The 13,574-nt window shown below is 38.8% G+C and overlaps 1 protein-coding gene across 1 annotated transcript in view; it reads left to right on the top strand.

Annotated features, from left to right (window-relative positions):
• The window catches only part of GK5 (glycerol kinase 5 (putative)), a 34,226-nt gene extending 25,773 nt beyond the window's left edge, over window positions 1-8,453 (top strand). The window contains exons 15-18 of the mRNA XM_009286726.2: window positions 1,849-1,952; window positions 3,325-3,384; window positions 6,262-6,395; window positions 7,726-8,453. Of these exons, the coding sequence (XP_009285001.1) occupies window positions 1,849-1,952; window positions 3,325-3,384; window positions 6,262-6,395; window positions 7,726-7,862 (435 nt within the window). The 3' untranslated portion in view covers window positions 7,863-8,453. The remainder of the gene's footprint in view (window positions 1-1,848; window positions 1,953-3,324; window positions 3,385-6,261; window positions 6,396-7,725) is intronic.
• Window positions 8,454-13,574: the final 5,121 nt, after the last annotated feature.

Here is a 13,574-nt window from a genome sequence, read left to right as displayed (position 1 = left end):
CTTGTCCCTAATCTCCATCTGGACATTGAGCCGTTGACCACTGCCCTCTGGATGTGACCATCTAACCAATTCCTCACCCACCGGACAGTCCACCCATCAAATCCATACCTCTCCAGTTTAGAGAGAAGGATGTTGTGGGGAACTGTGTCAAAGGCCTTACAGAGGTCCAGGTAGACGACATCCATAGCTTTTCCCGTGTCCGCTGATGTAGTCACTCCATCAGAGAAGGCCACTAGGTTGGTGAGGCAGGACTTGTCCTTGGTGAAGCCATGCTGGCTGTCTCGAATCACCTCCCTGTCCTCCATGTGCCTTAGCATAGCTTCCAGGAGGATCTGTTCCATGATCTTCCCAGGCACAGAGGTGAGACTGACTGGCCTGTAGCTCCCCGGGTCTTCCTTTTTTCCCTTTTTAAAAATGGGGGTGATGTTTCCCCTTTTCCAGTCAGTGGGAACTTAAACTCATTTCCTACACAGAGTAAAATGTTTCTCTACTCGTCCATATTAAGGCAATAACAACCAAGTTTGTTTCTTACTGGATTCTACTGCTGTGATGCAGCGCACTGAGAGGAGCATCGTTGTGAACATGTATTTGAAATTGAGTGAATATGTGCATTAGTCATTCTTCCTCTTACTCATTCTGCTAGAAACAGGGGTTTCCAGGGTTAATTTGCTGTGGTTGGTAGTAACAGCAAAAACTTAAGACTCTTCATTGGGGTGTATGCATATATATGCACTGCTACTTTTTTCTTTTTTTTAATGATTGATTCTTTTAAGATACTCACCCTTATGTAGAATATGAGTCTATGCTTTTTAGTTTATTATCCTGTATATGAAAATCTGTAAACTTGGAAGCCATGGATCTGTATTATGCTACTGGGCTGAACAAGTGGTTCCATTCTTAGAATGGGAAGGGTACTTGTATATGGAAAAAAAAAGAATATTTTCTTTTACTGTAATGCAGAAGCTTCTTCTATTTAGGAACTTCTGCAAAATGCCAGTTTTCCTTTTGGCTGTATGTACCTATCCATACGTTTGTGGTGTTGGTTTTTTTTTTTTAACATATGTTAGCATTTTCTTAATTTACTTTATAAATATGTGTGTGTATATTTTATATGCATGAAATTCAAACTTCTGGTAAGTGTTGTCATAGCTGATATTTAGCACAATACAACTGGAAAGGATTGTTTCAATTTAAAAATTACTGTCTACAGTGAAAATAAGATTTAACATTGTCACAAACCAGGTATGGACCAGCAAATTAATATTTTGTGATAAAGTTCATCAGAGGAGTGGAGAGGAGATTCATCAATCAATCCTCCAGTTCTGCAAAAAAAAAGACAACTTAGTGACCATTAGAATTTTAGTAGGACTCTGTTTATCGTTGTCACTGGAAACAGGCTGTAGTATAAACTAATAAAGAGTATTACCATCCTTTTCAGTGTTACTTTTAAAAGTCAGTTCATCTTTCTTTCAGCAGTTCAGGAGTGTTTTAAAAAAAAAGTGTGTGTGTGAAATCTTGCTAGAGAACAGCAATATCAGTGTGCCCTGTCCTAGACACTTAAAGTGTACGCTATATGTATTTTAAAGGGAAGTCATACAGATTAGTGTTATTTAGTATGTCAGATTTGGAAGAAGTCACTTAAACCTTTTTCCTGTTGAAAGAAGCTATTTAAACTGTTAACTGAGTTAGCTAAAATAATACTATATACATCTTACATACTGTTTTCAATTTTCTCCTTTCACTATGCTGCCTGTAATTGTCGTAAGTTATTTTTTCTTACTATTTGACTCCTTTCTCAAAAGCCTGCAAATACAATTCACTAAACTCATGATGAAATCTTTTCTGCAGGTTTCTGTGAATGACCCATATTTATGTGCCTCTTTCATGGGGCTGAAACCTTCCACTACCAGAAACCATCTTGTACGAGCTATATTGGAATCTGTAGCTTTCAGGTACTGCTTAGCTAATTATCTTGCTTATATTTTCTTATGTTCGCTTTTATTTTGCTCGGCAGTATTAAATGGATGCATGGACTTCTGCAGTTTGTAAAATACAAATTGCAGTAATCCATTACTGTTACACTGAAAAGGAGCTTTAGCTGCTTTCCTCTTTTTCTTTAACACTTTACAAATAAACTCGTGTATATTTATTAGTTCAGAGTTTTTGTTATTAAGTAACCATATAGGCATTCTTAAATTATATTGTTTTCTGCATGTTCTAAAAATGTTTTCTGTTTAAAGTTTGTCCTTACTCTCCTGACAGTGTTTTGTCAGAAGCTGTAGCCCACTCCAGCTGTGTTTTAAAGTACCCCTGAAGCTGGAAGTTTTATATTGGCTCTTTGGCTAAAGTTTGACTTTTTGGTGTTTTATAAAACACAGTAATAGGCATCTTAAACATCTTTAAAGATGTGAATGGACAACAACTTCCAGATCTAACTGTCAAGGTTAAAGATATTACCACTAGTCACTGACGATACCGCATCAGTAGGACCCTGTGGAACAGATTGGTTCTGCCTTGCAAACCCGTGCAGCATGCCTCGAACTGAATTTGAATGTGGTTTGAGCCTGGCTCACACTGCACTGTGGCCAGTTAGGGAACACCCATATGATTCCTTCCATCTAGTCACCAGCTCTGCTTTGGGCATGATAACCTCCTGCAAAGAGGCAAAAAGGATGTCTGGAGGAAGGTAACATTTGGAATTGCTGCAACTGTTTCTAATGCATTTTTTTCTGCATTATAAGAGGAACGTGAGATGCAGTAGTTCCTGAACTGAAGCATGTGTCTCTTGAAAACAGGGATGTCGAGAATCTCATCTCATTCAAATACCTAACTAGAAAAGGGTAGAGATCCTTTGTGTTTAGACTTTCTCCCATTAAATGAAATGGTTTCAGAACAAGTCAACCTTACAGCCTTCAGATGTTCCCTTTGAAGAACAGCTGGATGAACTCCGATTAACACTCGGTCAGCCTACTTTCCTCACTCTAAACCACTTGTTACATCAACAATTGCATCTTGTCTGTAGAAACCTATCAGCAATTCCAGGTGGGAAAAATGTATCTTCTGCAGTGACTTGCTATAGAACGGGCCCTGATTTAGCTATACTTGTGCCTTTGTAATGATGTGTAACAAAGACCAGTTTCAGACTTTTTTTTTTTTCCCCTTTTTTTTTTTAAATTTATGCATTCTGGAAACTTGTTAGCTACTGCAGCAGTTCTGACACAACTGAGGCATTTTTTGCCTTGTATTTTATTTTCTGACTACGTAGATACTGGAAACATTTTGTGGAATATATAATGCTTAATTCGACTAAATATTTTTTTAAAGAAACAAACAGCTTTATGATATCATTGTGAAGAAGGTACGCATTCCTCTTCAAACTATTCGGTAAGTTCCATGTAGCTTTTAAATTTGATATATGGGAGATTGATTTTTTTTAAATAGGTGTCACCTTTATTATTCATTTTATCTTACTGTAAAAATTCTGCTGCTGAGAAATAGATGATTACCAAATCAAATGTTAATGTAACTTAAGTGGGCAGTTCTACCCACAAAAGGGTTGGTTCTTAATTAAACTATGGGCATTGGTGATTGTCAGTAGGGGAGTAATGAATTGTTCTATTTTTAAAAAAAAAAAGGGAAATCAGCCCACAGATTTTAAAAAAAAAAAAAAAGGCAAATTCATGTTTTCAGGTAGCACTAGAGTGCATATAGCAATGCCTACCACAAAGGTAATTCTATGCTTTATTATCATTCTTTCATACTGAAATTTTTTTGTGCTGGGTCTGTCACAGACTGAATATTTTTTTGAAGACATCAGTTAAAACTGGATCTATTTGTGAAGGAAAGAGGAAGAATACTTTTACAATTCAATTGTTAAGACATTGGTTTTGCTTCAGTCTTTGAAGAAGCAAATCAAATTTAGTGAGGTAGCCGTGATCCCTAGAATATGCTTTTCACAACGTCTTGGAAAAATTTAGCTGAATTATGTGTTGCTGGAAAGCTACATTGCACATTACAGTAGGTACTTGGTTTGGGCGCACCAGTTGTCTTAGAGCCTCAAGCCCTCCCACGCTGAGAAAGCTCTCCAAAATTTCTCCTTCTTGCAGCCAGGGGTCATCGTGATACCATGGTCAAGAACAGAGAGGAGAGTGTTCCTGTCCCTCTTGTGGTTTTTTTTCCTGATACCCATGCAAAGGAAGAAGTGGACTGGCAGGCACGTAGACAGTTGAGAAATCAGAATTTTGAGTAGTGGAAGAAAGGTGAAAGTACAAGGTGGGGGGAGGTAAAAATTTCTGTCTTCCATCATGTACTGGGACAGAGTAGGCAAAGATAAAGGAACAGCCAGGCTTGGGGTTTTAATGAAGAGGAAAAGATCAAAAGTATTGGAATTTTAGGTTCCTTAGGAAGCTTTTTTACATAGACAATTGCATCCAAAATTTGAGAAGTCATATTAAGACTGTGAACTGAAAAATGGGAAGTGTGGAAGTACTGCCTAGGGAACACTAGAATTCTGATCCCATTTACATTGTAATGTAAACTTTAAATTGTATGATCATGTTCTGTTTTATTCATTAATATAAAATTGCTGTTTCATATAGTGACTATAATGGTTAACTATGATCAGTAGCAATTCAGCTTGTGGATTAAGCATTAGAAGATAATGAGATACACGCAATGGCTTTTTCAGTAGGGTTGTAAACTGCTTTCCCATCCTTTTGTCTGCACATCTTTAGTATCTATCCATTACTTTTGATGTTTTTGTCGTTGTTGTTTTTATCCCATAAATATGTTCATTCCCTTTTTGGCTATTGTCCTGCATCCCTCCTTTCTTCCCCGTCTCTGGCTCCTACAGGCTCCTACAAAGTCGTCATTTTCATTAGTCCTCAACATTCCTATTACTCCTCTTTGCTTGTCTCGACACCATCAAGGAAAGCACAGAGAGGGAACCCTCAGTTTTAGTCCTCATGTCCTACGTTGTAGCAGTCTGCGGCAGCCTTTACAAGCATGATCCTGGTGGTCCCTGGAGCCCTGGAATATCAGCTATTTACTTGTTGTGTGAAATAGCACATCCCCAGTCGAATGGCATGCAGGAACTTTGAGCTAGATGATGTAGCAGATTGAATCTTCAAAGGATCTAGCAGCAAAATTTAGCAAAATGTAAAACTGAGTATTTGGAAATTTTCTTTCTTTTTTCCCCTTGTAACTTGAATCAAATGGATGCCTTATTTTTACAGAAGAAGGAAAATGCATGTCACTGGCATTAGGAAAGTGACTTTGCCAGTTAAAGGTTTTTAAGCCATCGTATAGAGGTGGTAACTCTGCTTAACTCTGTACAAACAAGCAAAACCCTGTAACATCGCCAATCAGGCAGTCTCTCCTGATTTTACTTTCAGAAACAGCCAAAACATTTATGCAAAAGTTTTCTGAGGCGTCACGTAGTAGAGAAGATTTCAGCTGGCATATTTGAAGATTTCTAAGCAACTGTTAAGTTTTATTACCTAACACTTTCTATAGTAATAAACAGTAGGTGTCTTTACTGCACCACATCTGATAGAACAACAGCTCCATACCCGGCTGGTATTGGAGTCCAACAGTGTAACAAACCAATCTATGACAATTCAAAGATCGCTTTTTGTTTTAGTTATTTTTTGTTTGCAAGAGTGATTACTTTGCACCACTAGTAATCACTCTCAGATGATTAAAGATCAGCACTGATAAGTTCTAGTTTCCTCCATTTAAAAGGGTCTCTGACATGATGCAATTAGGAAAATAGATAGATGGAAGCCTCGTTCTCATCTTCCTCATAAAAAGAAGCAACTGTGAAGACATTTTAGCTAACTAGTACAAAGATTTGGTAGTAATGAAAGAAGTACTTTCCCAGATCTGAGAAAACTTGAAAGGGTTTGTTTAATGTAATGGTTTTGACTGTTGTCATGTTGTGGTGATAACTATGTAAAGGTAACATTTCAACCAGGATGATGTATAGTTTTAGAAGACAGAGCTTTCAAAGCTTTTGATAACGTGTCTGTCCTGTGTCCCTGTCTGTCTACCATTCCTCCCCTAGTTTATAGGCATTCTTTTTTTTTTCTAGGCACCTTGTGCTGGCCTCTAAATTTGCCCATAAAATGGAAGTGCATTTGTGCATGAGTGACAGGAAGATTTATGCATAGGTGTGGAACCCCAGAAGTTGTTTTCTGAAATGTTGGCAATAAGCATTTGAACTAATCGCATTTTTTTTTAACTTTTCCCCTCTCCCTGTAGAGCTGATGGAGGTGTCAGTAATAATAGTTTTGTCATGCAGATGACTTCAGACTTAATTAATAAGAAAATAGAAAAACCTGCAAATGCAGACATGTCTAGTCTTGGTGCAGCTTTTCTAGCAGGCCTTGCTTCAGGTATGTACTCATTTAAAGAGGTTTTGTTTTTCCCTTCATAATGCATGTTTGTAAATATGGAGGGGGAAAAAAATCAGAAAAAAACAGGGCATAACTTCAAATAACTGTAAAAACTCCCCAAAGGATTACTTTGTGGGAATCCAAGCGAGATTGGATTATGCTTCTCTATAGAGCTTTGTACCCATGTACTTGTATTTGATGGACCAAAGAAACGGATGATAATGTCATACATAAACCAAATCAAGGACCTCACGTGTATTTCTAACACAATGTCCCAATCTGCTGAGCAGTTGTATGCTTGTTTAGTTTTACATAAACGAATAGTGACAGCGAGTTTAATGTGAAAAGTATCTGCATATATGTTTGTAAGATTCATTTACATTTAGGAGGATGTTTCTTCTCTGCTGGAGAAGAAAGAGGAGAACCCCGTCTTGCTGCCTCCCTCTCTCTTGACCCGGACACTCGGCATCCCTTCCCATGTTTGCACTGCCTGGAGCGGTGCCCGGTGGGGATGGATCACGTGACAAGGAAGCTGCCGTGCTTACGTGCAGCCGTGTCACTCCTACTGAAGCTGCGTCCTGTCATCTGTGAACCGAGTCCTTTATTCTTTAAGGTTTTCACAGAAACAAACACAATGGAAGTTAAATAAATTATTAACAGGGAAAAAAAATCCAGCTCTACTCACACAGGACTGTTGTATATAATTAACCAGACTTAAAACTACAAAGTGTCGATGGTTTTGCTTGATGGAAGTATATTTTGTAGGTGGATATTAACTTCCTTCAATTGCTTTGATAGGTAAATAACAACTGTAAGAAAAAAAACTATATGCTCAGGTGAGACTTATTCAGGAATTGAAACTGTAAGAAAGCTGCAGCCCTTGATAGACAAGAATGATTCAATAGCATAAATTAATCTGACTACATAACACCAGCTGTTTTCTGCCACTTATGCAATTTTTAAGACAGTAGGAAATCAGCTAGTGCTAAGTCTTGGTTTCTGTGGCCCTTCTTCACTGAGAGGGACCTGCAGCCGAAAGCGCAGTGTGGCTGAAACCTAAGGGAACTTCAGTGTACCAGAGCTGTTCCTTGGAAACCGTCCCAGTTAAGCAGATGTGCTGTTGTCAGGATTCCAAACAAATGGATGCTATTGGAAAGGAGTTTCACAATGTTAAAAATATGTTTCCCTCTGAGAAAGTTGTTGGTTGAGTAAAGAAAAGCTGTCATGATTTCTCACTGTGTTTTTGCTTTGGATCTCTTGGAAACAAATTAAAACAACTCAAAAATAACATATTTGCAGCTGAGCTTGAGAATGAACTTTCTGTTTATAGGATTTTGGACTGACAAGGAACAACTAAAGAAGCTAAGGCGAATAGAAGCAGTTTTTGAGCCCCAGAAGGACTTGGAGGAATACAAACCTGCTATGGATACCTGGCTACAAGCAATGAAACGCTCCCTGCACTGGTAGAAATCGACATTTTAATTACAGAAAAATTAAAATGTTTTAATTCATATTTATAAGATCTTGACACTAACAGGACAGTAAAAAGGATAACTGAAATTTGTGATGGGTGTGTGTATATATATATATATATATATAAAAAAAAAGTTATACGGTACTTGTTACCCCCCCGCTGCTAGATTACTTACCACACCATAATGAACCTTCATACCATCCCTGTGACAGCTGTAGTCCAGCTGCAGTGTTTGTGTCCCTTCAGTGACCTCCTTTGGGTGGCCCAGCTGCTTGAATCCTACCGTGTACTAGGGATAGGGAGTATTTTCCTATGATGGGTTGTCTACTGAGGAAATCACCTCCTTTCTGATCTTCAGAATCTTTGGTATGTTAGTCATCAAGGAAGGGTAGAAGGCACATATACGTACTTCCCTAGGCATTTCTAAGAAACGTAAAATGGTTGTTGGGGGGTGGGTTGTGGTGAACTTGATTGTGTACAAAGATACTTTATTACTAGTAGCCTGTTACCCCCTTTTGGTTGACTTTCTAAGGAAGCATTTGACCCAGCTCTGATGACATTTTTGTGCACTAAATTAAGATGAAATACAAGCAAATAGAAATACAAGCAAAAATGAAATACAAAGCAAATAGGCTTTCAGTACTCCATTAAAAAAAAAAAAAAAAATCCAGGATTTTTGTAGCTGATGGTTCCTATCTAGCTTGTAGCTCAATTTTTTAAAAATTTTATGAAGACCAAAAGCTGTAGTATCTGTCATGGGTAATACAAATACATTAAAAGTAGTTACAGGTATGCTGTCTAACTTGTAAAAATCTGTAACATTAGTATTTTCAAGCCCATTGTTAAATCCTATTATTATTAGTTTAAAGGGGGTCAAAAGTCTATTTTTGAAGTTATGAATTACTTTTCTATTTTTTAAACAAATAAATTATAATTAAAGAAATGTGTAGTTAATTATTCTTATGTATTTGTTTATCACTAATCTTAAATTATTATTTTCTCAGGAGTAGGTGTAAATCAGTTTCAAAAATGTAAAATTATTATACATTTTCATTTCAGAATAGTAAAACATTCAAGCTGTGGGTGATTGTGTTCCACAGACACTGGAGACAAGAAATGTTTTTAGATTTAACGTTATTGAAGAGGGCTGAAGAACTATCATTCACTTTTTCTTGTGTTGAAACATGGAAGGTCAAATCATACACCATTCCCTCAGTTTCTGTCACAGTCATCTACCATGAGTTGGAGCATCTACTCTAGCTGTGTTCGTCTTCAAACTAAATCTTATTTGCCTGTCACCCTTAGCTTAATGTACCATTTTTCTTATTCTTCTGTTACTTTCTGTCCTTCAACCTGTGCTACATCTTGGCACGTTTTTTTTTTTTCCTCTGGGTATCCTTCAAGTTGCAGAGACTGTTCTCTGCTGAACCTACTGTAATGGAAATCCTGAACTGAAGTCCAGAAACAGGTCTGTTTGCTGATTTCTAGTAATACGGCAGACTATATGATCTAAATGGTTGATAGCTCTATAGATACTTCATTTTTTTTTCTTTTTGGACCATAAAATATGGCTGTCCAGGTGCCAAGACTCTAATATAAAGTCCATTGATGAGGTTCCCTCCACTCCTCCTCCTGCTGTAAGGTAAGAACCTGTAGTTACAGGATATGTGGAACACTTGCTTTGCTTCAACACCCATGTTCAGCTTGTGACTTTCCTCTGTCATCTCAGCCTCACTGCTAAAGAAAATGCTCATTGGCAAGAAGGTTCTGCTAGGCCAAACAGAAAGGCTTTCAGTCTGGCATTTTGAGCAGAAGTTTGTGGCCTCAGTCGCTGGTATTCTACACTTTCTTCTCGCTGAAGGAGTGTAGTTTCATGAAAGTCTGCCTAGGGATAATGTCCCCCTATTACCCTCTTGATGAAGGCTTCTTACCTTATGTTCACTCTATAGCTTTGTGGTTTTGCTGGGCTTGATTAGGGTTCCTGCAGTGTGCCCCGATGGAGCTCTAACGGGAGCCGAACCTGATTCTGTTCAAATCACTTCGCTGAAGGTAACTCAGCTAGCCATGTGCCTTATACTGCACCCTTACATGGTGGTGGTTTTCATCCTGGCCATAGCACAGCTAGAAAGATAGAAGATAACCAAGATGTTATATAGTCCTCTTGCTCTAGATAGTGTCCTAGAGGACCTATTCTGGATAACTATTTACCACTGTCACTGTTTAATTTGAAGCAGGAAATTTAACCTATTTTCACTAGCCTCAAATCTACAGGAGAGAAACTTCACTGCAAATTAAAGATTCAAAAAGGCCTTACTATATTCACCACCCGAGCCTTTCAAATGATCTGCAAAGTTGTGTGTTCTATTGTGGAGAGGTTCAAAGTAGTGAGTAAGTCTCTGAAACAAACAGGGGGTGTCTTTTAACTCTACCAAAATGGAGCAGCCTTTGGAGGTCAGAGCATCTGCCACAGCTTGTGACGTGTAGTTGTCCAAAGACCGAACAGACTAACAGACATCTTGGAAGAAATTTGATTACTGGTCACAAAGCCTCTTTTGTTTATCTGTTACAAGAAAAATTGATTTTATCTTCCCAGGAAATTTTTAATGTGCTGATATCTTAAAGTGGTACCCGTTAATTGATTATGAATTTGAAATGAGCTTTAAGCAATTAGATACATTTTTACAGGCGCTTTGCTGTCTCAATTTTTGCTACACAGAAGGGCATTAAGACTGTTGTAGAAGCTCACTCATACTTTTATTTAAAATATGACAGCTTTTACTGCTGCCCTTTTTACTTGTATTTAGATTTTTGCCTTGGGGGTGGTTTTCATCAGTTTGAAAAGTATATGTAATTTTACATTTGCTATCGGCTGAGTTTGATAGTAAAGGTAACAATACAAAAATTGTAAATATTAACTAGTTTGTAGTTTTCTCATTTTAAGAGATACACCATGTTGAGATTGTGAATGTTTTACTTAGGATTGGATAGTAATTCACCTCATCAGGCATGTGACAATTGGAAATTCAGTTGAGAGATGTTAATCATCTCTGGGCATCCTGCCTTCACAGATACACATGGTGCTGATGGTAGATAATTGCATCCCAGTTTGGCAGTTTTTTCGTTCATAACGACATATTGTCCTATTATATACGTGGGGACTACATGGCATGAAAAATCCCTCTAATGGTGGAGGGATCTCACTATTGGATTAATTACTGCATGTCAAGAGAAAGGGCAGATAAAATAGTCTTCAGATAGTCGAAAATACTGAGCAGATATTGTATGAGTTTTCTTACGTAACTAAGAAAGAATCAAGTCAGCTATGTTTAAAATCTCACTGTAATGAACTTTGCCAAGATTTTTGAGTACTGTTTTCTTTTAAGCAGTGTTTTCTTCTCTCCTGTAACAGCTAATTTTATGTAAAATTAATTCAGTCGCTCTCATCTGGTTTTGACAAGAGCATTTATTCTTGCTTTCCTGTCAGAAGAAAGTAAAAAAGGAAAAAACTGCGTTGCTGTTTCAGCCTTCTAGCTTCTTCTTGGTCTAATCTCTGTAGCAAGATCCTTCAACTAGTCCCACTTTTTCCAGCATCAGGGCACAGCACAGAGACTCACCATTTGAACAGCAGCCGTGTGGAAAAGGTAAGAACCATTTCTTGCCAGTCAGTGGGGCATGGAATAGAGGGGGGTTTGTGCCCTTACTGGTCCAAGCCAAAAAGTGCAGACTTAAGGCGTGATCCCCTCGTCAAACAAACAGGTATGTCAGTTCTGCAGGTTGAGTCGGGGAATATGGTGGTGCTCTGACCCAGAAGTTGGGCAGCATTTTAGTCTAAGGTTTTACAGGGAGTTGGGGGCAAGTTCAGCAGGAGAAAGGGGGGGGCTGTTTTGGGTTTGTGTTTGTATAGGTTATCACAGCAAGGGTTGTGGGCTGGCAAGAAAGCAATGAAACTGGCAAATGTTGAAAAGTAGTATGTTGTGAAAGGGGAAGGTGGGGGATCTGAATGGGATCTGACCAGCCAGAGGGAGCGAGATGTTCTAAGGCTGGGAGACCGCTGACCGTTTCCGGAGGAGGACATGAGAACTTCCCACAGTGCAGGTTTTACTCTAAGTAGCAGCTAAACCCATGCCTTAGCATGTCTAAAAAAATAATCCCAAGATGTTTTTCAACGCAGCCCTCATTCCGGGATAATGTTTGGGATTTGTGTAAGTTCTGAAAGACTATGCATTGGTTTAGAATGTTACAGCAATAGCATAATTACCCTCATGCAAATTGATCGTTGCTTCAGCAGCTTCAAACTCAGTAGTGTATATATAGTCATCTCATTCTGCAGTTTGCTGTTGAAAGCAAATGCAAACTACAGCAGTGACCTTTCTTCTGTTTCTCTCCTTAATGGTTAAAATGCCCGTTTTTCATGTTCGTAATCGGTTATAGTATCTGACTTCAGTTCATTGGTGTTTCTTGCAGGGAAGTAAATAAACCAATGAACTAAAAAGAGGTATTTGAAGCGGAAGTGTCTTTACTGGGGTTGGGTTTGAGTTCAATTATTTGTTTAGCTCAGGTAACTTACTGAATAGCGCAGTAGACCAGCCAACCTCGTTTCCTTCCATTTTGCTTCCTTTTCTAAGGCAGCGCATGCCTTCTGCGCTTCTGTCAGGGCGTGCTTCAGTTGCCTTTATGTTAGCTATTGTGATTGTACCTGTTAGAGGGGTCTCTAAGAGAATACACAATAGTTGGTGGGGGTTTTTTAACGCTTTCATGAAGGTATCTTGTATAACACTGTGGTAAAGGTCTTGTTGCATGTGACGAAAAATATTTATAGAGGATGGAAAGAAGCTAAAATCACAAAGTCAGCAAATTCCTGGGCATGTGCTAGATTTTCTGTTGTGAACTATCCCACTGAAGTAAACATACAGTTCTTGCTTGCTAATGTTTTCCTTAGTCCTTCCTTTAAGCACACTATTTTACAGGCTTGAACACGTTTTTTGATGTTTCTTCCCTTTTTAGTAAAGAGGATAGGATCAAGTATATCTTTCTAGAGCATTTAATGTTGGGTGTAAAGCAAGAAAAACACAAGTTTGCCATGTTTGGTCTACTCTGTGCGTGGTCTAGAGGTTTCTAAAACATGCAAATAGTGTTTCTACATCCACATAAACCTTGTTTTGCTCAGCTTGCTCAGTGGCATTAAGGTGAGTATGTGTTACAGAAATCTGAAAAATGGGTTGCCGCATGCCTTGGATGTGTGCCTAGCTGTACAGGAGAAAGACTTTAACAAACGTTGCATCGCTGCTTTGAACGGATTTTGGTTTTTTTACTCCCAGGAGTGTTTTCTATTCATATTCTCTCTTTAAGAATACTTAATCCTGCTTTGCTGAAATCAGTTTTTAAAAAAGACAGGGAAGTCTTGAAAGCAAATACTTCTTAAAGCTTTAATAATGGGCCCTACGACTGCAGCTGGGAAGCGGTTCCTCGGGGCTGTATCCAGCGCCACCCGCTGCCCCGCGGAGCGGCTCTTCACCAGTCCCTCCGCGGCGGGGCAGCGATGCGGGGAGCGCTGGGGAGAAGCGGGCGGTGCGCGGTAACTGCTCACCGGCAACGTCATCGCTTTGTTTGCGAAGAGATCCTTTGTTTCGCAGGAAGGAAAGCCACGGAGCTGTGGCGGGGCACGTTGAAAGAGGAAGCGAGGTCCCAGGCTTGCCGAAGACCGC

The sequence above is a fragment of the Aptenodytes forsteri genome, unplaced genomic scaffold (genome assembly GCF_000699145.1).
Source record: "Aptenodytes forsteri isolate BGI_AS27 unplaced genomic scaffold, ASM69914v1 Scaffold184, whole genome shotgun sequence".
NCBI classification, from domain to species: Eukaryota; Metazoa; Chordata; class Aves; order Sphenisciformes; family Spheniscidae; genus Aptenodytes; species Aptenodytes forsteri.
This window is presented reverse-complemented; position numbering and strand designations above follow the sequence as displayed.